The sequence below is a fragment of the Rhinolophus sinicus genome, linkage group LG15, assembly GCF_036562045.2.
Source record: "Rhinolophus sinicus isolate RSC01 linkage group LG15, ASM3656204v1, whole genome shotgun sequence".
Lineage (NCBI taxonomy): Eukaryota > Metazoa > Chordata > Mammalia > Chiroptera > Rhinolophidae > Rhinolophus > Rhinolophus sinicus.
Window position 1 is genome coordinate 6,293,143 of NC_133764.1, and position 26,354 is coordinate 6,319,496.

The 26,354-nt window shown below is 39.6% G+C and overlaps 1 protein-coding gene across 7 annotated transcripts in view; it reads right to left on the reverse strand.

Annotated features, from left to right (window-relative positions):
• ARHGAP44 (Rho GTPase activating protein 44) overlaps positions 1-26,354 on the reverse strand; it is a 171,480-nt gene that overhangs the window by 35,078 nt on the left and 110,048 nt on the right. For all 7 annotated transcript variants that reach the window (XM_019755260.2, XM_074320484.1, XM_019755258.2 and 4 more), the window contains exons 7-10: positions 18,226-18,343; positions 5,228-5,296; positions 3,333-3,414; positions 2,719-2,846 (exon numbers count right to left, since the gene is read on the reverse strand). In XM_019755260.2, coding sequence (XP_019610819.2) covers positions 2,719-2,846; positions 3,333-3,414; positions 5,228-5,296; positions 18,226-18,343 — 397 coding nt within the window. The remainder of the gene's footprint in view (positions 1-2,718; positions 2,847-3,332; positions 3,415-5,227; positions 5,297-18,225; positions 18,344-26,354) is intronic.

Below are 26,354 nucleotides of genomic sequence, written 5' to 3' on the forward strand. Positions count from 1 at the left end.
AGGAGGACAGGGGAGTGTGGAGAGGAGGCCACTGCAGGTCAGAGTGGGAAAGGAACCCCCAAGTCACAGACTGCTCAGTTAGACATGAGTTGAAGACCTACTGGTTTCTGTTTCACCCTCTTAGCTCCTTACATTGTGTGAAGCAACCCACAGATTGAGACACAGACTGGCAGAATATGTCTCGCTCCTTTAACCATTTATGGCCATTCAGATTTTTAAATTCCTTTAGATGAAAATGTTCCTGGTCTGGAATACTGAATTTTGGGTCTGCTAAGATTGTTGACTCCCTTCTCAGTGTAGGGTATGTCTGATAAACAGATGTCCAAAGCTCTTTGGCATATATGTAAGGAAGCTCCCGAAACATATTTGGACTAGTGTATAAGTAAGGCTGCTATGACAAAGAGAGCAAGCTACAGCACACATTAAAGGAGTGGGTTAGATCCTCATAAAAACATGCCATAGCCGTGGAAGAAGAGCGAGAGTATTCAGTGATGAACAACGCCAAAGAGAAGGAGGTAGAGCTGTCAAATAAAAGCCTTGAGACCTTCAACTGTGTAACTGAGAAGGCTGTTCCACTGAGAGACATATAAAAACCAGAAGGAGAAGGTGATTATTAAAATAGCTAGGGAGTCCAGATTTTTGGCTGTTAGAGAAAAATTTACATGGAAGTGCTGAAGAAATGGCAGCAAACATGGGAGTGGAGCCCAGAGGAGGGGTGAGGACCCCGAATCCTCACTGAGTTGGAGGTGAAGCTCCAGGAGAGGATGTATATGCCACAGGAAGGGTTTGAGAGAGGAGAGGGCAGCGCTGGGTGGTGGTGCCGGAAAGACCACCGCAATGCTGCTGACAGGAGTGGGGTGGGGGGAGCCAGGGGATTGACGGTGGTGCTAATTTCAAGGATGCCTACAATAGTAACTTCACAGGCAGCGACACAGCTAAGGTGGCTGGGTTAAGTCACAGGACTGGGCAATCTGGGAGTCCCTAGGGATTGCTGAGGACTGTTTTAGCCCCGTGGTGGGAGCAGAAGTGACACCGCAGGAAAAAGCGGAGTAAGTGAGTGGTGGCAAGGATGCAGACTCAGCAGATGTTGAGAGCTATTTTAGGAAACTGGGTAGCACAAAAAACAAAACTAAAGAGCTTAGGGAAGGAATATGAGGCTGTACTTGGGTTGAAAGATTTTTTTTTCTAGGCTGGGGAAACCTGAGTATATTTGTTACTAAAGGAAATGAGCTGATGCAAAGCAGGGAAAAAGCAGAGCTAATGCAAAGCAGCGAGAGAGTGAGTTCTGACAAGAGCCAGAAAGGCCTGGAAAGAGCTGATAGAAGAGTCAGGTGACAAGATGGGCGATGCCAGATCATCTGACATCTGTTCTTCAAGACCAATTTATACGAATTAGAAACGTACAGATATTGATATACGATTTTTATTTCTGTATGTAATAATATTGTTATAGTTGTATTTAAAAACATTCTTTATCTTCTAGAGAAACTTACTGAAGTATAGATGAAATGTTATCGTGTCAGGGATCGGCTTCAAAATATCCAAGGCAGGGGTTGGCGGTGGGGGGTGTGTCAGGAAGTGGAGGTAGAGATGAAACAGGATTGACCATAAACTGGGTGATGAGGCTCATTATCTTATCTTGAAGTGTTTCAGTTTTTCCATAATTAAAAAAATGATAAAGAAAAGGCCTAGTTCACCTCAGAGTTCATGAAACTGTCCCTCGGGGACTGCAAAGACCTTTTCATCTTGTAATTGATAACACACATGAAAATGCCTGGCACTTAAAATGTAGTCAGAAAACATTCATTCTCATTCCTTTTGAATGGCCAGCATCCAGAGCGGGCCTGACATAGAGGAGGCGGCCAACACATATTTAAACATTCACTGGCTTCCTCATCTTCTGAAGCCCTCACAGTTTGCCTCACATGACTGACCTACTGCTGGCTTCAAGGCTGTAAGACTGTTTGGGGTTAATCAGGTCTATTTGATATGATGCTAGACTCGTCGCCCCCAGTAAGTTCATAAGCCCCCGTCTCCCTCTTTTATACCCTGCTCAGTAATAAATGCATAGCATGCTCTAAGTAAATACTGATTGGCTGATCAGATTCAAGGAAGACGGAGTAAAGATTTCCACATAGCTTATAGAAGAAACCTAAGATGAGGTCTCTCTCCCAGGAATTGATTTACACAGCAATAAAAACAACTGCCGTCAATTTCTCATAGACCTTTTTTTACACGGGGCTCTTAAGAAGTACTTTCTAATGTCTCCATCAATCATCATATTTTCAGGATCTCTATAAAAGAATTATGATAAAAAAGATTAAAAGGCCTATTTTTAAAATCAGGGATATTATGAAGAAGACAAAGAAGAATGAGGAAAAGGATGGGGGGATAAAGGGGAGGGGGAGGAAGCAGCAGCAGCAGCTTGCCTAAACATGTTAAATATGAAGAAAGAATGGCTGGAATGTGGCTCTAAGTTCCTCATGGCCAGCGCTTTGGTTTCCCACAATCCTCCACTCTCCTTGTAAAGTGTAGGCTCACGGGAAAGAGTAGGACCAATACGTGTTGTGCAGGAGAGGGGGCTGTACCGTATCTTGTCATGTTCGGATTTGTGGGGCCCAGGGTGAGGATGGTCATAGGAGAGGAGAAGATCCTCAGGCTGCGTCTCATGGAAGAGGCGACCTGTTAGAGGCTGGGTTTGGCTGTGCCCAGACCTACCTCCTCCTGCATCCCACATTCCAGCAGCATCGTCACACACGCCTCAATGGGGAAGGCGATCTCTCGGCCACTGATCATGAGGTGTTCCTCCAGGGGCTTCCCGAAGGAAGGCTTCTCCACCCAGGCCTCTGAGGGGTGGAGCAAGAAAGGGATCAATGAAAAGGGTTCGTGAAGATCACTCAGGCTGAAGTATTTTGTTCCTCGTTACACAGATTCTCCCAAGACTACCAAAGACATGGAGGCCCAGCTGGGTCTCTATTCTTGTAGTTTTGCAAATGACTGGCAGGACTGGGCAGGGTGAATGGCTAACTAGCTGTGTTCAGAGCTGCTGGGCTTCATGTGACACACACACACACACAGACATACACACACCCTTCCGCATACGTCCACGCACACCCCACCCCCTCGACTCATCTGCTTGAGTGGGTAGTATGTGTGTGTACCTGGCTTCACTGCAACTGGATCAAGGTAACAGCTTGGGAAGTTCTAGCAGCTCATCTAACCTTGACCTTGCTGGGTAGAACATAAAGGTGGGTAAAACACAGGGCATTGGACTCATCTGGGAAGACAAGGAGGCCCCCCACCTTCCCCAGCCAAGGAAGGTCGGCACTTACCCTGCTGTGCTTTTATCTGAGGCAACACAGCCTGCAAGAGTGTCAATGACTTCCTGTGGTATTCGGCTTGCACTTCTATGAGCTGAGAAAACACAAGAGCAAGCGTTACCCTATGCCAAAGGGTGGGGTGCACAGGCTGCTGTGCCATGCAGGGTGCTTGGCATGAATGTGCTGCCTGAGTCACGGGGAAGGTGGTGGAGGCCTCTGCTCCCTCCTCGCTTCACTTAAAGTCATGGGCATGCTTCCTCCTCAGCCTCTGCAGCAAAGGAGTCACCATAAGTGGGAGTTTGGGAGATGGAACCATGACCGATTAGGAGTGACTTAGAGAGTTTGCCTTCGGGGCCATCATCCTAACTTACCGAGCAACCCCTCCTCAAAGCAAAAGGCAAAAATGAGAGGAGCAATGATAGAAAAATATACATGGAAAACACATTTAGAAATTCATTTGCCTATAAGAGCTAAATGCCATTAGCCTGTGTGAGTGCGTGTGTAGACACACACATACAAATTGTTTTATGCAAAGTGAGTGTATGCTATAAACAATCAGAAAATTTGTGGCTTGATTCACAATCCTCAATTACCTTGGGAGGTAAAATTGCTTTGATTATAGTAATGCAGCCCAAAGAACACATTCTTTCAAACCATCCCACTACAAAAAAGCTGCTGAAATGTTGATAAGAGCAAATGAAAACCTTAGAACAGTAATTGCTTCATTTATTTTCTGAACCCCTCCCCCAAAAAATAGGCACCTATGAGGGAAGGGAAGTGAATCATTGTTTAAACGCTTGGTATGGAGGGTAGATACTATCATGTCCAAGTAAAACTAACATGGATTTTAAAAAATCAGAATATTGAAATAAATGGTACACAGATGATAATTAGGCAATCTAACAAGGCTTGGAATGTCAACAATTTCATTCGTTGAAAAAACTCCAAAATTGACTATGGCCTTCTCAAACAAAACCAATGGACTATACTTGAAAAAATATTACTACTTTAAAGTAAACTTTCTAAGCTGGAAGGAATGCATATCAGCTCTTTTTTAGGGTAAAAGGAACTTCTGTGCACTTCTGGTCCACGCATGAAAGTGCTGGAAGACTGCTAACAGCCCACAGCTATTCCACATACTCATCAGAGCTTTTTAAACTTTTGGGGATTTCCCTTCTTTTTTCTTTGCCTTCCTTCCTTATCATTCCATCACTTGCCTATTTTTTAATTTGTATGTTTTTCTCGACTCAGATATTGTTTTTCTACTCTCTACATCCGCTTTCATTGATGAGAGGAAGGCAAACAGGTCACATCAATCATCGTTTACCTACCTGTCATCATCTTTGGTAAAAGTCTAGATTAAAAACAAATATGTGCTGGGGGTGGGGTTATCATCCTCTTTCCAGTTTCCTGTTTATCATACACCAGGGATTCTCAATCTTGGCCCTACTTCCATTTTGGATACTTCTTTGTTGTGGGCGCTGTCCTGTGCTTTGTAGGATATTTAGCAGCAATCCTGACCTCTACCCGCTCGATGCCAGTAGCACTCCACCACCAAAGATGATAGTGAAAAATGTCTCCAGACATTGAGAAATGTCTCCAGACATTGAGAAATGTCTATTGGAAGAGGGAGCAAAATCACCCTTGATTGAGAACCACGGCCATAGATCCCTGCGTTGCAATCACCTTCATGGATGAGGCTAATTTTCATTCTTAGGTTTTTGGGGAAGTCCATACAAGGAGAAATAAAAGGCGGGATTTACCCCCAGGTAGAACAGTCAAACCCCCACTCTTTCCTGTGACATGCTCAACTGAGGGGCCCTCACTTCCAGGTCCACATTCCTTCCTGTCCACACCGTAACTCTTGCAAACAGAATATAAGGAGTCTTATCTTTCTGGACTCTTACCGTTTGAAAGTAGTTTGCATAGTCAATTTCTTTGGCCACAAAACTGTACATGTCAGCCGAGAGCTGGTCCTGTGGAAAGTAAAATGCACAACCACGGTAAAATATAAAACATGAAAGAATGGCTAACGCATGGGTCTAGACATCAGAGAAGAAAGAGCCTTAACTATTATTTAATCTCATTTTAAATAAAACAACAGATTACAAACTTTGCCATGGACATTTCCATGTTTCCCAACCACAGCTCTAGAGAATGAGTAAGCGTGAAAAGAACACCTGTGCCAGTGGTTTCCCCAGGAGCCACGTCTAGAGTTAGGAAAGCTGGTCTGGGGGAGTGATGTGCAAATTACTTCCATATATCACTACAGTTTGTGCCACCACTGTGAAGCAACGTCCAAGTACAAACTGTGCTTTGGTTCATTCGGTCATATCTTCTCTTTGATTAGTCTACTGCTTTGCTGTCTTTCATTCTCAATATGGATTGGTTGATCACAAACATATGAGAAGAGACGCACCGATCTGGAGGTAGTTGGTAAGACAGGTGGGCAGGGGAAGAGCTGCTGATTCAAAACTTGGCAAAGGCTGGACTCATTCCACTTCACACCCAAAAATTTCATAGTGTTAACAGTCCCGAGCCTTTCAGTTCTCCCTGAGATCACGGGCCATGAGCTAATGCTGTCTGACTCCACAATGCAATCTCCTCTGAGAAGAAGAGTTTCAGTTCCATAGGAACACCCATACCAAGGTACAATAAAAGTGTTAGGTTGGTGCAAGAGTGATTGTGGTTTAAAGGGTCAAAAATAATTGCAAACACCGCAATGACTTTTGCACCAACCTAATACATTTTGAGCAGGATACAGGCTCTGTCACTAACCCTATGTTGGTGTGTCATATATATGGTCTCTAAAGTCCCTCCCTGTTTGGTTGCCTCAGGCAGGAGATCTTTAGAACAAATGCTAAGTTGAAGAGAGGAGAGTCTATAACGTTTGGGTTGAGATAAACGTGAGAACACCTGGAAAGGTGATCCAGGTGCTGAGTGAATTAAAGCAGGCAATCCACACTCCAGGGAAGAAGGTGTGGAAACTCAAGTGTTTTGTACCAACCCTGTAACACCCAGCACCTCCCTCGAGCTGCCAATTAAGCCCATTCCTAGTGAGCGCGATGGGATGTGAAGAGCGATCTGTTTCCTTTTCCGGTATCCTTGACAGTCAAGCCATTGCGGGGACATCCTTAGAGTTCTTGTACACCAGGTAACAGAACCACGGCAGAGTTAAAGGGGAAATCTGTTCTCTGGAGAGCTTTCAGTACAGATTAGTCAATGCTACGCTTGGTCCAGTTTCAAATAAGGAAGAAAGGGGAAACAATGAATTAATACTCATTCAGAACCGTCTAGGTGCCAGGAACAATGTCACACAGAATTCTCATCTAACTCCTAGGTAAGTGTTGAATTTCCAGCTTCAGATGAGAAGCTACCAAGAGTTCAAGGATTTTATGTGTCTGCCTTCTGCTTCTCATAGGAGGGGCTTAATTTTCTGGAAGAACAAATGAAGAAATGGAGGCTCAGCAGTGGGAACTTCCCAAGAATAAAATGGGCTCTAAGCCCACCCAGCTCAGCTCTCTTTCACCGGAGTAGCTCTATAATGAATGCCTCTGCAGGGCTGAGAAGTATCAAAGGTTCAAGAGAAAGCAGTTTTGTGAGGAATCGACCTCGTCTGCCATCCCTGCATCAGCATTGTTCAGGAGACATCCATCACTGGCCTGGCAGTCATAAGGGAGATAGTTCAAGTCAGGGAAAAACAAAGGACTGAGTGACAGAAATGGCTCTGCAGGCAGGGGACAGGAGGGGACGCCTAAATGCCACATCAAACACACCTTCAACGACTCAGCATTCGAGCTTCACCAACAGATGATTTTAGAGAAGTCAGACTGTGTGTGTCCTTAGGAACATTAAAGGATTTTTAATGGTACAGTTAGATGACTGCCTTATTAAGTTAACAATACGGATTCCAAATAAGCCACACAGCAAGTGAGAAATAAAAATGGAAACTATACATCAAATTTCCATTTATCTAAATCATTAGTGACTTTTCTTTATAAAGAGAGAAAAAGAACTTTCATCAGTAATCACCAAAGCAAAATGTGCTTAAAACAAATCATTTGCTTTCTGATTTTGCAACTAATCCACACTCAGAAAAATACAAAGTAAAGAACCAAATTCACCTGTAATCCCAATAGCAGAAGTAACAGTTATAAATGCCATGATGCATCTATTTTAATCGGCACATATTTTGTATGATTGCCAGGCTTATAAGAAATGGGGCCAGAATGATTTATAGCTCATTTACCCCTACCTAAACATGTTTTCTAATGGACATGATATTTAATCTATGGACGCACTATGTTTCTATTGTTGGATATTGTGTTTCTAACTTTTCAAATTATAAAGACATTTGAATAAGCATCTGTTTATACAGATTTGCATCCATCTCTTGATTATCCTAAGGAGGATAAATTCTGTAGTTAATTCTGGTTATATAATTCCTTATAGTTAAAGTTAAAAATTTAGAAGAATAAAAATGAGTTGGGACATTAGGGATTTTGACATACACCGTCAAATAATCATCAGAAAGATAGATCATGTATGCTTTAAGAAGTAATCCATAAGTGTTTTGTTTTCCACAATAACCTTTTAATTTTGTTTAATCACAATCAAATTACAGAAGAAATTTAAATAACATGTTCTTAATTTGTATTTTGTTTTATCAAGAGTTTAACTTCCTTCTAGATTTACTGTTTATTAGTGTCATCCATTGTCAATTCCTTGTCAGCATTAAGTGCCCCTTTTCCTATAGTAGTCTTCACCTATTTCTTATGTAAAAGCGTTGTTAGAATTCTTTAGATTGATGAGACCATTGACTTTATCAAATAATACTAATATTTTGCCCAATTTTCCATTTACCTTTTGATACTATTTACAATTCTTTTTTTGGTACTGTAGTTTTTAAATGGCTTTTCCATGTAGTAGTATCTATTAAATTTTTCTCTTTCTGATTTCTTCCTCTGCTAATCGGCTTAAGGCATTTCAACCAATAGTATAAATATCCATATATATGTTCAGTAGAGACTATATCATTTAAATCTTTAATACATTTGAAATTTATTTTGGTACTTGTATCAGACACAGAATTACTTTGTAAGAGCTAACCAAATGTCTCAGAATTGTTCATGAATAGATTATCCCTATGGATTGGAACTATCACAGATAAAACTTCTCATACATTTGGATTTTGGATTTTCTTCTGGCTGGGATGTCTCCCCCCCTCCCTCCCCCCCCACAAACACACTATTTTATTTCTTTTAAAAATAGCACCTACATTTTAATACCTTGTAAGAGATGGCAATTCAAAGCTCCAATAATTCTTCCACATTAACTTTAGAAACCTCGTATCACCCTTTGAAGCTTTCATTACAATTATATCGATTTACCACAGTTCTAATCAAATTAACTTGGGGAAATTCAAATTTTTATAACATTGATTTTTCTCATCTAGGAATATCTCTCAATTTTATAAAGTCTTCTTTGATTTCCTCATTCATGTTTTATAATTATCCTATATTGCATGATGTTATTGTAGGATTTTGAATATTTCTGTTGTTAAAAAATCCCTGAGATATAAATACTGGGTCTCTTAAATACTTTTTCTTGGTAGAAAGCATAACCTTGATTTTTATTGTTGAGTTCTGGTTTCCAGTCTCGCACGTAAGGAGCTTAGAAGTCACAACTAACAGCATACAAAAAGCTGAACAAACTGAAAAATCAACAACTCTTTTTTGATTCCTCAGAGAAGTGAGGTCACATGGCAAACCACTGCTCCCAAAGTGGAGAGACAGACAGTTGAATATGAGAATCACAACTTATCAGAGCTGAAACTGCCATAGAAATCAGTGCTGGGGTAAGAAAACCCTGAACTGTAATTGACAAATTGCTGGAGGCTCAGTGTGGACATGCCTGAGAATTAAAAACTCTGGGGGGACCTAGTCATTGGGGGCCCCAAACTTTTGTGAGTTTTACCTCCAGGAGCTCTACCAAGTTCTCACAGTGAGTATCAGAGAAAAATCCTCTCCTGCTTTTAGCAAGGGTCACAGAAAAAGAACCATTTTGAAATACAGTTGAGTATTCTACTCCTCATAACAAGGCCTATTCTCAGGGGAAATTATTATTTTTTGAATCTAACCTACTGGGGTTTTATCAGAGCCTTACTGATCTGGGGGAAAGGAAATTCTGAATTCCAGCAGGGTCTAGCCTTCCAATCATTGAAGAAGGGAAATTCGCAGTTCTAGCCCCCTCTAGCAGTCCTGTCCTACCTAAAACAAAAACAAACAAACAAATAAACCTGAGAATGTGAAAAACAACAACAATTGAGAAGCACCAGTGAAGTTCGCAGTCCAGGGGCACAGGCTGCCCTAAAAGGCTGAAACCTACTCATAGGACTATAGAGAATTTTCCCTCTCCCCACACCTCACCACATTACTAAAGGACTATTTACCACAGTTCCTTTTACCCAGTACATCACATCCACATTTTTGTTAGAATTGCAAGACATACTAAAAGGGAAAAACACAGACTGACGAAATGAAACAAGCAAGCATCAGAACCAGAGTCAGATATGGCAAGAATGTTGGAATTATCAGGGTACGAATGTGTGTGTGTGTGTGTGTGTGTGTGTGTGTGTGTGTGTACACATTAATATGCTAAGAACTTTAATGGAAAAAGTAGACAACATGCAAGAACAGATGAATAAGTAGAGAGACAGAAATTCTAAGAATCAAAAAGAAATGCTGGAGATCAAAAGTGCTGTAACATAAATGAAGAATGCCTCTGATGGGCTCATCTGTAAATTGGACATGACTGAGGAAAGAATCTCTGTGCTAGAGGATGTGACAACAAAAATTCCCAAACTGAAAAGCAAAGAGAAAAAAGACTGAAGACTGGACAAAAGGGAACAGAATATTCAAGAACTGTGGGACAATTTCAAAACATGTAACATATATATGATAGGAGTATCAGAAAGAGAAGAAAGCAAGGAACAAAAAGCAACATTTGAAGAAATAATGACTGAGAAAGTCCCAATTGATGTCAGAAACCAAACTGCAGGTCCAGGAAGCTCAGAGAACACCAAGCAGAATTAAAAAAAAAAAAAAGGTACACCTAGGCATACCATCTTCATATTTCAGAAAATCAAAGATAAAAATGCTTGAAAAAAGGCACAGGCAAAAAAGTTTTAAACAGAGAAGCAAATTACATCTGCCATCTCAGAAACCATGCAAGCAAGAAGAGAGAGCAGTGGAATATTGACAGTGTTAAGAAAAAAGCCCACCAACCTAGAATTCTGCATTCTGTAAAATCATTTTTCAAAAATGAAGGAGAACCAAATACTTTCTCAGATAAACAAAAATTGAGAAATTTGTTGCCAGTAGACTTGCCTTCAAGGAAATGTTAAAAGAAGTTCTTCAGAGAGAAGGAAAATGATATAGGTCAGAAATGAAGATCTACATAAAGACAAGAAGAGCAGCAGAGAAAGAATAAATGAAGGTAAAATAAACTTTTATTTTTCTTATTCTTAGTTTATCTAACATATGTTTGTCCAAAATAATAGCAATAATATATGTATGTATGTGAACACACATGTATCTATGCTACCTATGCTTATGTATAAGTGAAATGAATGGCATTAGTAATATTTTTGTTAATGAAAGTTACTTGTATTACATGTGAAGCAGTATAGTGTTATTCAAAAGTGGACTTGTATTAGTTGTAAATGTGTATTGCACACTTAAGGACAACCACTAAAAACAAGTAAAAAAAAAAAAAGAAATATAATTGATATGCTAAGAAAGGAGGAAAAATAGAATCATACAAAATGCTCAATTAAAACCTCAAAAAGCAGAAAAAGTATACAAGACAAAAATAGTAGCAAAGAACAATGACAACAATTATAACACAATAACAAATATGATAGACATTAATCCAAAAATATCAATGATTGCTTAAACATCAGTGGTCTATATACACCAATGAAAATACAGAAATTGTCGGAGTGGATCCCTCCAAAAAAAGACCCAAGTGTATAATGTCGACAAGAAACTCAGTTTAAAAATACATATAGATTAAAAGTAAAGGGATAGAGAAAAATATACCATGCTAACACTAGTGAAAAGAAGCGAGATTAGTTATATTAATTTCACACAAAGCAGAATTCAGAACAATTAAAGTTATTCAGGGATAAAGAGGGATAACACATAATGATAAAAGGGTCATTCCAGAAGAAGATGTAACAATCTTTAAGGTGTACGTACCTAACAACAGAGCATCAAATATGTGAGGCAAAAGTGAAACAGTTGCAAGAAGAAATACATGAGTCCATTATTATAGCTAAGGACTTTAACACACTTCTATTAGAAATGGAGAGATCCAGCAGGCATACAATCAGTATGGACCTAGTTGAACTTAATTGCATAATCAATCAACTGGATATAATTGACATCTATAGACTAATCCATCCAATAACAGCAGAATATTCAATTCTTTTCAAGTTCACATGGAACATCCACCAAGACAGACCACATTCTGAGCTATAAAACACACCTTGACAAATTTAAAACAATCAAAATCATCTAATACCTGTTCTTTCACCACAATGGAATTAAACTAGAAAAGCAAGAAAGGAACAAGACAAACAAACAAACAAAAACTCATAGACACAGACAGTAGTTTAGTGGTTACCAGAGGGTAAAGGGGGGGGGGAGATGGTAGATGAAAGTAAATGGGATCCAATACATGGTGATAGAGGGAGAACTGACTCTGGGTGGTGAACACACAATGTGATATACAGGTCATGTATTACAGAATTGTACACTTGAAACCTATGTAACTTTACTAACCATTGTTACCCCAATAAACTTTAATAAACAAACAAACAAACAAAACAAAAAGATAGTTGGGAAATTCTAAAATGCCTGGGGATTAAACAACCCACGTCTAAATAACCCAATTAAAAAATGGGCAAAAGATCTGAACAAACATATTATCAAAGAATATATATAGATCCAAATAAGCATGTGAAAAAAATGTTCAATGTCATGCCACTAGAGAACTGTAAATTAAAACAATGAGTTAGCACTAAACACCTATCAAAATAGCTGAAATTCAAAACACTGACAACACCAAATGCTGACAAGTACGTGGAGTAAAAGAACTTGCCTTTGTTGCTGGTGGACTACAAAATGGTAGACCTACTTTGGGAGACAGTTTAGCAGTTTCTTACAAAAATAAAGATAATCTTACCATAAAATCCAGAAATTATGCTTCTTGGCATTTATCCAAATGAATTGAAAATGTACAAATGCCTGCACAGGGATGGTTATAATAGCTTTATTTATTCCTAACTGCCAAAACGTGGAGCAACCAAGATGTCCTTCGGTAGGTGAAGGGATAAACAAGCTGTAGTACATGCAGACAATGGAAGAAATGAGCTATCAAGCCATGAAAATATATGGAGGAACATTAAATGCATATTACTAAGTGAAAGAAGCCACTATAAAAAGGTTACACACCATATGATCCCAACTCTATGACATTCTGTAAAACACAAAACAACGGAGACAGTAAAAAGATCAGTGATTGCCATGGGTTAGGGAGATGGAAGGGATGATTAGGCACAGAGGATTTTTAATGCAGCAAAACTATTCTGTATGACATTATAGTGGTGAATGCACGTCATTATACATTGTCCAAAACCCCTAGAATGTATACCAAACTATAGACTCTGGGTCATTATGATGCGTCAATGTAGGTTCATTGATTGTAACAAATGTGTCACTGTGGGATGTTGATTGGTGGGTGGGGGGGTGTATGAGTTGGGGGAAGCGGCATATGGGAATGCTAACATTTTCTCTACATCATTGGTTCAGTTTTCTTCAGTGACAATTCTGTCTTCAACTGAAAGCAATCCCTTACCTGCATTTTTTTTTTTAATTAAAAGAAAAGTAATTCCAAATCTTCTTCAGTTTCCTCCATTTTACTTGGCAACTTTATCTCACTTTTACTTATTGCTACTTAAGGTCTGTATTCCCTTGAAATATATTTTGGTGACCAAAATATGTTGTCTGAAATTTATTGTTACCATCAGTCAGTCTTTTTCAAAAAGGTTCTAATTTTTGAGTACTTCATTATTATTTTTTTGAACACAGGAAAATCAGGACTATTCTTTTTAACCTTAAGATGGCCAGGAGCCCTTTCTCGTACCACACTGCCCACTCTGATAGAATCTTCTCAGAAACTCCCTTTTGTCTAAGTTCAGTGACTCCGCAGTCGGTGAGGCGAGGTGCGGAGAGCTGCTGCCATTGAGAATGCCTGCGGTTACCTTCTCCATGATTATTGTTTCTCTGAGCTTGGTGACGCTATCAGGCCAGGGAGCATCTTTCTGTTGATAATATGCTCTGTCCTCCATTTTGGGCAAATGATATGGCTGTGCGCAGCCTCAGTAGTACCGCTGGCCGGCACTTGGGAGTTGATTTCAGCAGTGTCAGGAATATTCACACTAGTGGAAGCTCTGCCACTTGCTGGCTTGTAATCGGGCTGCACTTGTCCTTAGATCTTATAGGGGTACATTCTATGGGCAGAAGGGATCCAAGTAATTTAAGCGTTCCTCAACTATACCACAGCCTTCCAAATTAGAAGGTAGTGATGGGTTCTGCCAGGATCTCCTTTCCTGACTTATGATAACACTAATTTTCTAATGAGAGGAGCAATGGGTCAAGGCTCAGTGCTGTCTTTTGGTCTGACAATAAGTGTTCATTTAAGTCTGATTGTGAGGAGGACAAAATGGGCTAGACATCTGTCTTTCAGCTGCCATCTTTCCTGGATTCAACCTTGATTCCAAAGAGCAAAGTTTATACATTGGCAAAGAATAAGATGGAAATAAGAGACACAAGTTTAAAAAGAGACGTTGAGGGTTAGTGGGGCAGACAGTGAAGCAACGTGGGTGGAGAAAGGATAAGAATACAAGTGACAGGATGTTGGGTGATACATCTCAAGGGGAGAGAGATACATCTCAAGAGGAAAGGTGAAGGTGGAAGAATTACCTTCCAGTGAAAAACCTAGCACTGCAGCCTAAACTATACTTTGAATGAGAAATAAAACAAAATGAAACGGATAGTCATCAAGTGGACTAGTTTTCTAGTCATTGTCTTCTCTATTGTTATTTTATTGTTCATAGGTTCTACCTTACTGTCTCTCTCCTTAGTGAAAAACCACCAACTACTTATACCCCTTTGATGTACTGGTTCAGGGGTCTTCACAGGGCCCTCAGAGAGAAAAGAGAAAGCAGGGATGAATTGTGAAGAATGGGGCCTGTTTCTTTTTGAAACATGGAAGCAAGACAGAGATTGGATGGGAACGTAGGCAAGGAATATGGCATCTGCCCATCTGCCTGAGGTCTCAGCAGGTTCCATCTGATGGAACCTGGCTTGGGCTTCCTGGTAGGCTAACTCTCTCTCTGGGTCCCACAGATCTAGGGAGCTCTGCTTGGTCCTCTCTGTACCTAAACAAGGAGGCATCAGACTGCCACCTCACTCACCCTTGGCCCACATGCTTTCATTTTTTTCTGGATTATCATAATGTAAGAGATCCTAAAGATTTGTCTTGCCTGCTGAGGAAATACAAAACCACAAAGATATAAGGGTAAATGATCCATTTAGGGAAACCCAGAGAGGGGAAGGAGGAAGATCACAGTGGATATTTAGAACAGCTGGCAACCACTGAAGTAGAAATAAAAGAAGAATCAGCAGAGAACTTTTACCAAAGCATCAGTGAGTGCTCTCAAGGGGATCAGCTCAGCGCACAAATAAAGCTACCTAGAGCATAATGTGTACTTTTATTAGGTTGGTGCAAAAGTAATTGTGGATTTTGCAATTGTTAACTTTTCAAACAGCAATTACTTTTGCACCAACATAATATTAACTCAATATGATCATTGTAATAAAACAGAGGTTATAGACTAGCCAAGATAATGATGAAAAAGAGTGGGGGTTATCTTGCTGAATATTATAACTGCTACAAAGTCACTAGAATAGAAATTGTTCAGTATTATCCCAGAAATAGCCTAATAAACAGATTAATGGAGTATAGATTGCAGAAATGAATTTGAGGAATTAGATGACAGGATTTCACTTTAGGGAGAGGTGGCTTATTTAATAAATGGTGCTGGCGTAATTGGCTATCCATCCGGAAAAAAACAAAACAAATCTACTTCATATGGTGGTGTATAAAAGTAAGTTTCAGGTATATTAAAATGCACAAAATAGGTGTATAAAATGTGTTAAAAACATTAAAAAGAATTGAAAGAACAAGTTTTTAACCCTGCAGTGGATGATGCTTGGTGGATCCCCTGGGATCTTTTCCCATGCAAAGCAAATACATGCATATGATTGAGTTTTAAATGGTAGATAGCAATAGAAGCAAAGTCAAAAGATAAATGGAAGACTAGAAAAACTATCTGTAGCACAACAGAGAGAAGAAAGTTTAATATCCCTCATATACAGATAACATATAAATTGATATTAAAAGAAGTAGAAATAGCAGTCCATTTGCCAATATACATAGGCAATTTCCCAAACTTGAAATGCATTTATATATATATATATATATATATATATATATATTCACATATATATATGAAGAATGTCCAATAAATACATGAAGATATACTCATCACTACTAATATTCAGAGAAATTAAAATTACAGTAACATAGGTAGTTTTTTTCCCTCACCAGACTGCCAAAAACTGAAACGAAGAAACATACCTTACAGTGAAAGGTGAGGGGAAATGTGCAATTCTGTATATTGCCAGTGGGAATGTGAATTACAACTTCTTTTTTTAGAGAAGTAAACGTCAAGGCCTATTAAACTTTAAAACGTGTACATAGTCTTTGACCTAAAAATATCACTTTTGGGACTCTATCCTAAACGGAAAAAAAAAATTACCAGTGTATAAGAATATACATAGAAGGATGCTGATTGCATCACTTTTTATGCCAACATCAAAACAAAAAACGAAACACACTAGTTTGAATATCCATCACTAGGAAAATAGTTAAATAAGTCATGGTATATAGACATATATCCCTACTATTGAATATTATGCACCTTACTAAAAAGACTAAGTTAAATCTAGAGCTACTAACCTGGAGAGATGTCCAGGATGTATTGTTAATTAAGAAAAGTAAGTGGTAGATGAATACAAACAGCATAACTGTTTTATAAATATACAGACACACACACTCATACAAAAAACAAGTAACGGAGAATGCTCTCCATGAGTGTGTGTTCGTCTGCTTATGAAGAAGTGGGTGGAAGGCCATCTAACAGGTTCGAACACTGGCTTCCTTATCCTTACAACTTCTGCGGCCACTTGGAATGTGACAGAGTGACTAGTTCACAACAGATACTTGAATGAATACTGGCGAGGAGGTCAAACTGGGCACCTTCTTTGCAAACAGAGCGGTTGGTTGCCGGGCAAGAATGGGGAGACTTATTGGTGTTTTCTTGATATAGTTTCATATTTTTTCACTGGTTATGGTGAACATGTATTACTTTTATAATCTTTGAAGAGGAACATAACACTCTTTTGGGTAAACCCAGCAAATGTAAGAAGCTACACAAGAACGAATGAAGCTGTTAAACTTTTATTCTCATGTACTTGGATATTCACATTCAGATGCCCTCTTAACACCGCCCTCCTGATCTACTGACGAAGTAATTGTGTAAGAAACAAGGTTCTTAACTGAAGAACAAAAATCCCTGGTGCATGGGAAGAGAATACACAGCGTACAAGTGAAATCAGTAGGAGAGAAGAGTTGTGCTTCACGAATAGCACTGGCTAGGTATCTGCGTTTACACAGGGGCTCAGATGAGCAGTCAGCGCTACTCAGGATGGATCCCAGACCTGAAGCATTGGTTTTACGTGACTTGGGTCCACAGTGCTGTAGGCTGCGAGATAATCAATTCTTTAAACCTTTTCTCAGTGCTTCTAATTCTAAGAGAAATTCTATCTGACTCTGAATGTCACCTGATTGCAAGGTCAAAGTCACATGCACAGGGTGATCATAAAAGGAGAAACCAATGGGCAAGCTAATGAAACTAGACAGAGCCATAAAGAACGGAGATGTCTGCATGCAAAGTGGCTACTCTCCTTTAGAACTACGTGATTAAGACAATGGGTACCCAGCATAGTTCCAGAAACATGAGATTTTTTGTTCCTTGGCTCTCAACCAATACTGACAGATTTGCCTGTATGCAGACGTACATATACACAGAGTGGCATGGATGGTGCACTGCTAATTAAGCCCTGTAAAACGTTTGTAGGGAAAGGAGATGGGACACATGTGACCACGTGTAATGAAGGGTCTCTACCATTCCTGAGTGCACAGGCACAATCTTAGGAGGAGGCACTCCTCTCAGCTACTGGGAAGTGCTCTCCTCTGTGACAATCTCCTTAGCATTTCAACGTCATAGATAAATGTCTCCCAGGTGGCAAAGGATTGATAAAGTGACCCAGGAAATATTAAAAGACACAAGATAATTTAGTATCAACAGTGAGTCAAGGCTCATGTATTGCCTAAATTCTTAACGGTTCTGTGTGGCCTAGAAACTATCAGTTGGGACTCAGATGACTTATAAAAGCTTCATGCAGAAACCAAGGTCATTTCTTTTTTGCCTACATGCAGGAACACCAATGGTCACCCACGGCTGTCCCCCTGTCTGTATCACTGGCAAAGCCACAACTCTGGATTCTTTGGAGATGCCAGCAGGCAAGGTTGGGGCCAGTTAGTTCAAGCAGAGGCTCACTATTCAGGTTTTACTAGAACTCCAGTGAACAAAAAGGGACTCCCTTAGGGCTCCCCTATCTGTGCTGGTAGAGAGGAGCAAAGAGGGGGGTACCCTGCAAATCTCCACTCTGTTGGCAGCCTCCTCCATCTCTTCCCTGAGGGCATCAGCTTTGGCACCCGCAGGCTGTAAGCTGCTGGACAAACCTGAAGACTTGGAAGTCTGCTGCCACCTGATGGAAAATAGGAGAAAAAGAGGAGAGGTGTGAGATAGGTAGAGCCCTAGGGATGTTGTGGGAAGGCTGAGAAAATAGCTGGTTACAAATATTACCCAGAGAATGACACCCCTTCATGTGAAAGGAGACGTAATAAAAGGTACCAAATACTACTAGAGCAGGAGAATGGGGGCTCGAGTTCCCACTCGGCAGTTGGTGATGGAAGCTGCGGCTCAGCTGCCCCTTCAGACGGGGCAAACATTCCCCAGACTGCCACCATTTTCCCTACTGTCTTCTGAACACTAAGCCCAAATGACATCACCACTGCTTTCTATGTCATTCCTTTAAGTTTCCTGCCTATCCTGCAGGCATTTGAGTTTGGAAACATTTACCTACCTCACGGAAGCCAATGAGGTGTGCCAGGTGAGAGGACATGCAGGTAAGATTGAAAACAAATCTGAAGACAAAAATCTCCATTGGTGAGCACAAAACAACTTCCTATCAACACTTTGATACCTCATGTAAGTTTTCTTAAACATTCATCTTTGTGCAGAGAATACTCGCCATCTGAGGAAGCTACTCGGGAACCTTTTATAGGGAATACAAAATACCGGGGGTGCCAAAACATGTATACTTTTAAAAAGACGTTATCTATGTATTACTTTTTGAAGTTGAATTGAATTATGGTAGCAATGTGGTGTAGTTTGATGTTCTCTCAAAATATGGCATTAATCAAATGAATGCTAGTGTCATTCACTGTATTACAATGTTAGTTTTTTCTTTCTTAAAAGAGGTATACATTTTTTTTTTGGCACCCTCTGTATTTCTGGTTGCTATGTCATTATCAGAGAATTACCAAAAACAGGTCCTGAAGGAAGGTTGCAATTACACTAGATCGTAGTAGCCACAGGAGGGAAAGGCAGTGGGTTCCTCTTCCACTGAGTCTGTAAACCCAATGGCTTCTAGGGGCCAGTAGGTAAGAAAAATAAGTCAAATGGGCCATTAACTCCAAAACTAGTCCATGCAATCGTTTATTTCCTACTTGGAACAGTGACACGAAGTATAAAACTACCTCTCAGCTGTAAGAAAAACAATAGTGTAAGCAGGATGACAAAGGGCAACTGATGCCTGGCTGCAGTCTCGGGAAGTCAGGAAGGGACAGCGAGCGGAAGGGGATGGGGCGCTGGGTGGGGTGGGGTGGGGTGTGCACTCTCTAAAAGGCAGCTGCTCTTCCTGGGGCTGATGGGGCCCAGGCAGAAGGGTGGGTCGTGCATTGCTAGATGTTTCCATTGACAGGAGAAGCCAAAAATTGTCATGTGAACTCTCCTGATGCAATATGGCAATAGATTTAATAATTTATTTTAAACACCATGCTGGCCAACAGTGTACAGATCAAGCCAGACAGCTCAGCTGGCTCCATCCAATGTACAGGAAAATAGTGCAACAGTCCACTCACTTTGAGAGTTAAGAATCTAATCTCTAGGTGTTTTCTCTACACAATTTTTCTTTTCTCTTTTGTTACATGCAAGACAAACAGAAGAGTGCAACACTCTACGATACAAAAAAGAGAAACTAAGGTTATTTTTGCTATTAGCAAAGAGTAGCAAATTAAGGATTCTTTGTCACTTCAAAACAACACTCATGGGAAAATTACTTAAAAAGGCTTTGGGACATCAAGCTGGCTTGAAACTCTAGAGATAGACACATGTCCTGGGAAAGATTCCATATGCAAGATAAGAACTCAGGGCAAATTAGCAAGAAAAATTTCTACTCAAAGATGTTTAAAATCTAAGCTAACAGATTAGAATTAGTAAAAATTCCTGACCAATTCTTTCTTATAATTATTTGCTCTACAGAAATGATATGTTTAATTGATTACCTCCCAGGTTTAACCATTTTAAATAAAGTATTAAAGTATTGTGGGTTTTGTTTTCTCAAATAAAACATGAAATGCCGTGTCTGTAATTTAGACCTCAGATAATGAATATACCTCCACGACAGACTGTGGGATCAGGCTATACATGCCATCTGACTCATGCTACCGGAAGAAAAAACACAAAACAAAACTAACCAATCTGTAACCATAAAAAATAAAGTGACCACCAACACTATGCTGATTTTATGGTTTTATACATCTGGATTAGAGTTTTTAAAAACCCAAATTATACTTACTGTATGTATATTAAAATAATGACATTTTTCCCAAGTTATCTCTTTCTTTTCTTCCTTATTCCCCTCCATCTCTCACCCCAAATTCTGTACTTTAGTCAAAATCCTGGTAGTTTGAAGTCATACACTCTACCCTCCCTTTGTAGGAAATTTTATTTGCAATATTTAAGTGATCTATTTTGATATTATAAAATAGTGATAAGCTGCCCCCAAATGGTCCCTTTGTGGAAATGGAACAACACAATCATAAGGGAAGCTTGGAAAATACTGTATAGGTAGTGATCTCCTGTGAAAAGTGACATTCATCATGGATTTCAAGGTCTGGTGGCCTTCTCAGTCAGCTGTTCTACAAATAAACTTAAGAATTGTCCTGCTCTGTTAAGAGGAAAAAATGGATTCTGGACCAAGAGAGTAAACAAGGATTCTTGTTCAAGAAGAATATGAACTTTAAAATTTGAAGAGCAGAAAAGTCCATTTCTTCCCACTAAAGTAGCTCATGTGACACCATCATTCTCTGGGAAGGAGGCTAGCTATCACTATATGATCCCGGTGAGAGAAAGAACAGAATACAGAGGGTACCAAAAAATATATACACATTTTAAGAAAGGAAAAAACTATTAAAATTGTAGTAATATATATTGATAACAAAAGATGAATACAAGTCACGTTTGACTTCTGCAATTACAAGAGGTGCTCAAAGTGGTTACCATCAGCGTCCAGACACTTCTGATTACAACGAACTACTGTTTGAGCAACGTTGACCAAAGTGTCCACTTGTATACATTATTTTGGCACCCTCTGTATAAGCTTTAATGAAGGCTAGAAAAAAAGAAAACGGCCAGAAATAAGGGTATGGCATTTCAAGGACCAGGAGAAGAGGGAAGAAGGCAAGTGCGAGGTAAGTGGAGGGAAATAGGAAATCCAGAAAAATTTTTGGAAGGCAAACAAACAGGGAAGTTTCTTTAGTGGGATATTTACTGTCTTATCTAAGCAGTCTTTTCTCCTCTGTCACCAGCAGCATCCACTTTTTGAGGTCCTGTCCTGCTGCTGCTCTAATGTGTGGGTCAAAAGGAGCTGCCAGTTTTGCGTGGCTCTCACAGTAAATGGTCCAGGTGAGGGTCCCTGATGTAAGCCAAGCCTGTGCCGTCCTTCGTCACCTTGGCCAACTGACAGGCCAAGGAAGTGGCACATAAGCAACGTCCAGACACATGGAACCCCTCCTTTGTACATTTAGGAGTGAGACAAAAGAAAGAGGGCTCATACTGGGGAGAATGAGCCCAGGGGACATCCAGCGACCATGGAGACAATGGAGCTAAGAGAAAGATGCCTATATGTGGAGAGAAGCAGAGATGGGGGATGAGGAACTGCTCCTGAGGCCAATGAGGCTCTGCTGCCATCCCAGAGGGACTTCAAATGGACACAGCTCCAGAATCCCACGTCTAGTTATCCGCTTCTTTAGTTCATTTGCTTCCAAAGAAGGTAGGCCTCTTAGTTTGCGTGGACTGCCAGAACAAAGCACTACAGACTGGGAGGCTTCAACAACAGACATTTATTTTCTCACAGTTCTAGAGGCTAAAAGTCCAAGATCAAGGTTCTCGCTCTGTTTTCAGGGCCTTTCCTCTGAATGCATGCAGAGAGGACACACTCTCTCTCTCTTCCTTTTCTTATAAAGCCACCAACCCTAGTGGATTCATGCCATATCCTTATGACCTGATTTAACCTTAATTATTTCCTAAAGACCCTATCTCCAAATATAGGCACATGGGGGGTTAGGGTTCAACATACGAATTTGGTGGTGGGGGGCACAATTCAGTCCATAGCAGTAGGACCCAGAAATAGCTGTTCAGCAGAAACACTGAGTGCCCTGGACCCAGAGGTTGACCTTGAGATACATGTCCCCCCACCCCCAAAGTAAGGCTGACTTTGGAAAGAAATGGGGCTCCTTCTTTAACGTTTGTCAAACCAAACCTATAGCAGAAAAGATGTTTGTGTATCATTCACATTCATTTCAGTTCAATCCGATTCACAATTTTTAATTTAGCATAAAGCTTCCTTGAGTTTACCTCCACCCTTCTTATTATCTATTATCTTTTATTCACCTTCTAAGTTCAGTATTTTTTACTGGCATATCAATAATTTATTCCTTTTTATTCTAAATAGTATTCCACTGTATGACTATATCAGATTATTTTTTTTAATCTACTTGTTGAGAAACATTTGAGTGTTTTCTACTTTGGTCTATTCTGATTGAAGCTGATTATGAATACTCATGTACAAACTTTTCTGTTTAATTCTCTTGGATAAAGAGGAATTCAATGACTGGATCGAATGACAGTCTTTAACATTTTTAAAAAGTGCCATACTCTTTTTCCAAGTGGCTGTACAACTTTACATTCCCAACAGCATTGTAGGAGAGTTTCATTTGGTTCACAACCTTGCTAACAGTTGATATGGTCAGTATGTTTAATTTTTGGCCATTCTGCTGGGTGTGCAGTGGTATTTCATTATTATTAAAATTAGTGTAATGACTAATGTTCAACACCAACTAATGATGTTGAGCATTTTTCATGTGCTTATTGGCCTTTCACATCTTCTTTGGTGAAGTGTCACTTCAATTTTTTTGCCTGTTTAAAAATTGTATTTTGTATTTTTATATTGAGCTGTAACTATTCTTTATATATTCTGGATATAAATCCTATGACAGATATGTGTATTGCAAATATTTTTTCCCATTCTGTGGTATAACTTTTCATTTTTCAAATAGTGTCTTTCAAAGAGCAACATTTAAAATTTTTGATTAGGTCCAACATTAACTTTTTTGTTTTATTATTCATGTTTTTTGTATACTAAGAAATCTTTTCCTACCCCAAGGTTGCAGATTCTCTTCAGTATTTTCTTCTAGAAACTGTATAGTTTAAGATTTTATACCATTTGTGCATAATTGTATCTTCCTCCTTTGATCTCTGAGATTCTTCGGTCCATGGATCTTTCCTGGAAGGGTCAGTAGTATCTCTCTCTCTTTTTTTTTTAATTAAATTTTTTTTCAATTACCGTTGATATTCAATATTGTATTAGTTTCAGGTGTACAGCATAGTAGACATTTAATAACTTACAAAGTGAGTCCCCCAGATAAGTTTTGCACCCACCTGACATATATAGTTATCACAATATTATTGACTATATTCCTTAAGCTGCATTTTACATCCCCATGACTATTTTGTAACTGCCAATTTGTATTTCTTAATCCCTTCACCTTTTTCTCTTAGCCGCCCCCAACTTCCCTCCCATCTGGCAATCATTGGTTTGTTCTCTGCATCTATGAGTTTGCTTCTGTCTTGATTGTTCATTTATTTTTGCTTTTTAGATTCCACATATAAGTGAAATCATATGGTATTTGTCTTTCTCTGTTCCATCCATTTCATTTAGCCTAATACATGTCCATACATGTTGCCGCACATGGTAAGACTTCATTCTTTGTTATAGCTGAGTAATATTCCATTGTATATATGTACCATATCTTTATCCATTTGCCTTTTGATTGGAGCATTTAATTCATTTATATTTAAAGTAATTATTGAAAGGTATGTAGTCATTGCCATTTTATTAATTGTTTTCTGATTGCTTTTGTAGTTCTCTGTTCCTTTCTTAGTCTCTTGCTCTCTTCTCACTTACGTTGTTGACTTTCTGTAGTGTTGTGTTTGGATTCCATTCTCTTTATTTCTTGTATATCTCTTGTATATTTTTGGTTTGTGGTTACCATGTGCTTCATAATACCAAGCTATGTTTACAGCAGTCTATTTTAAGTTGATGGTCACTTAAGTTCAAACACATTCTATAATCACTAACATTTTTACTCACCCCTCCATGTTTATGTTTTTGTCATCACTTTTTACTTATTTTGTATGTGTGTATTTGTGTGTATCCCTTAATTTATTGTTGCAATGACACATGATCTTCCTACTTTTGCCTTTTAACCTTTGTACTAGCTTTAGTGTTGGTTGATCTACTATTTTTATTATACGTTTGCTTTTGTCAGTGAGAATTTTTTTTCTTTGTGATATTTTCTTATTCATATTTTTGTTTTCATTTTCTTCTTAAAGAAATCCCTTTAACGTTTCTTATAATACTGGTTTGGGGGTGATGAACTCCTTCAGTTTTTTTCTTGTCTGGGATTCTAAGCTTCAGTATTATCTGAGGATTCTAAGGCTTATATAATTGGCTTTTGAAGCAGAGAAGCCAGATTTACCTGAACAGTGACAAATGTACACATTGGAGTTAGACCTAATTAAACACTGAATAAATTTGCTGGATTTGGTAGTAGCTACCAGAGTTGTGGTAGAATTCAAAGATCCAGCCACAGAACTATTGATCAAGACGTACCGATAATAGAGAAAAAGATCCTGCCTTTCTTAAAAGGCAGCGGGTATCTCTACCTGGAATACACTGTTTAGTTTGGATAGTTGTAAATCATGAAGGATAGAACAGGACTAAAGTTACCTTTGGCAATCAAAGGAGGATGCCACGAGGAATACAATCTAACGTGTGCAAATCAGCTAAATGGGGAAGTAGGGGGGGTGGAAGTGGGGGGCAGTAAGAACCCAACCATTCCCGGAGAGTAGCTGGATATCCCCGCTATTCAAGAGCACTGCGCTTGGTCTTACTCTCACAGTTGTATCTCAGGATGCAGTGCTCATGTTGCCTAACAGTGAAGGGTTAGAGGCAAAGGCAGGAAGTTGAGTGGGTTCGCTTTTTCTTGTAGCTTCCAGCAAGGTCCTCCAAGACACACTGACTCAGGCTAGAAATGGCTGGTCTGAGATTAAAGTGGGAAGAAAGAGGACACCTTTGCTAAGACAGGCCTTTCATTCTGAAGCCTATACCCTAAGCTGATGGAAAATCCATAACTGAGGCCTGGGCTTGGATCTTCCACCACGGTTACTAAAGCAGAGACCTGAAGGGAAGGTGCCTAAGTTTCTGAGGGGCTGTACTGCCAACAATCTCCCCTCAAAGCAATCCTCAACCCTCAAACTCACAACTACACAGAGTGAGCTGTGCAAAACCACCAGTATGATACAGGAGATGGAGGAGGTTTATATGAGGATCACCTAAAAGAAATTTCCTGCTCTGAAACTAAAAGATTGTAGGTCTGAATTAAGGTTTACAAGCATAGAAATTTGGACAGGGGAGGTAGAGATTTCCTTACCAAATCTTAATACATAAGACAGATGAGCTGAAAATATAAAAAAGTTGTCAAATCATGAGTGAGAGTTGCTAATGACACTTCTCTAAGGTTCCAGAATACACACACCACTTGGCGTCACCATTGCAAATGTAATACATGACTAGATTGACCGTGGCTGTTACCCAGGAGTAACTCTCCTTCTCAAAAGAGGACCCAGAAAAAGTTTGTAAGTGACGATGGCAATAAGCTTTGGTGCTAGAATCAAACCTTCTGAACAGAAGCTCTGAGCTGAAAATTTGGGTTTTCTTTACAGAAGCAAAGATCTCAGGTCCTCACAGAAGGAAATCACTTTGCAAACCCAGAAGTGTGGTGTCCACTCTCACCCCAACAGTGGAACAGTCAGCATTTCTTCAGTTATCTGACCTGCCTCCCTAAATATGGGACTGAAACCCTTAGGAGAGTCAATTTTACGTGGCACACAGACTGGTGGTAAGTAACACCAAACCAATACTGCCCACGCAACCTGCTCTCTAGCCTTCCAAGTGCGCTAAGGAGAGACCCTCGGATCTGGGTGAGAAGAGCTACACAGCAACTTTCCAACTCTACCTCCTCTTCCTTTTCAACAAAAGGAGACAAGGATCCCAGCCTTCCATAGGCAACAGGATCTAAAATTTAATAATA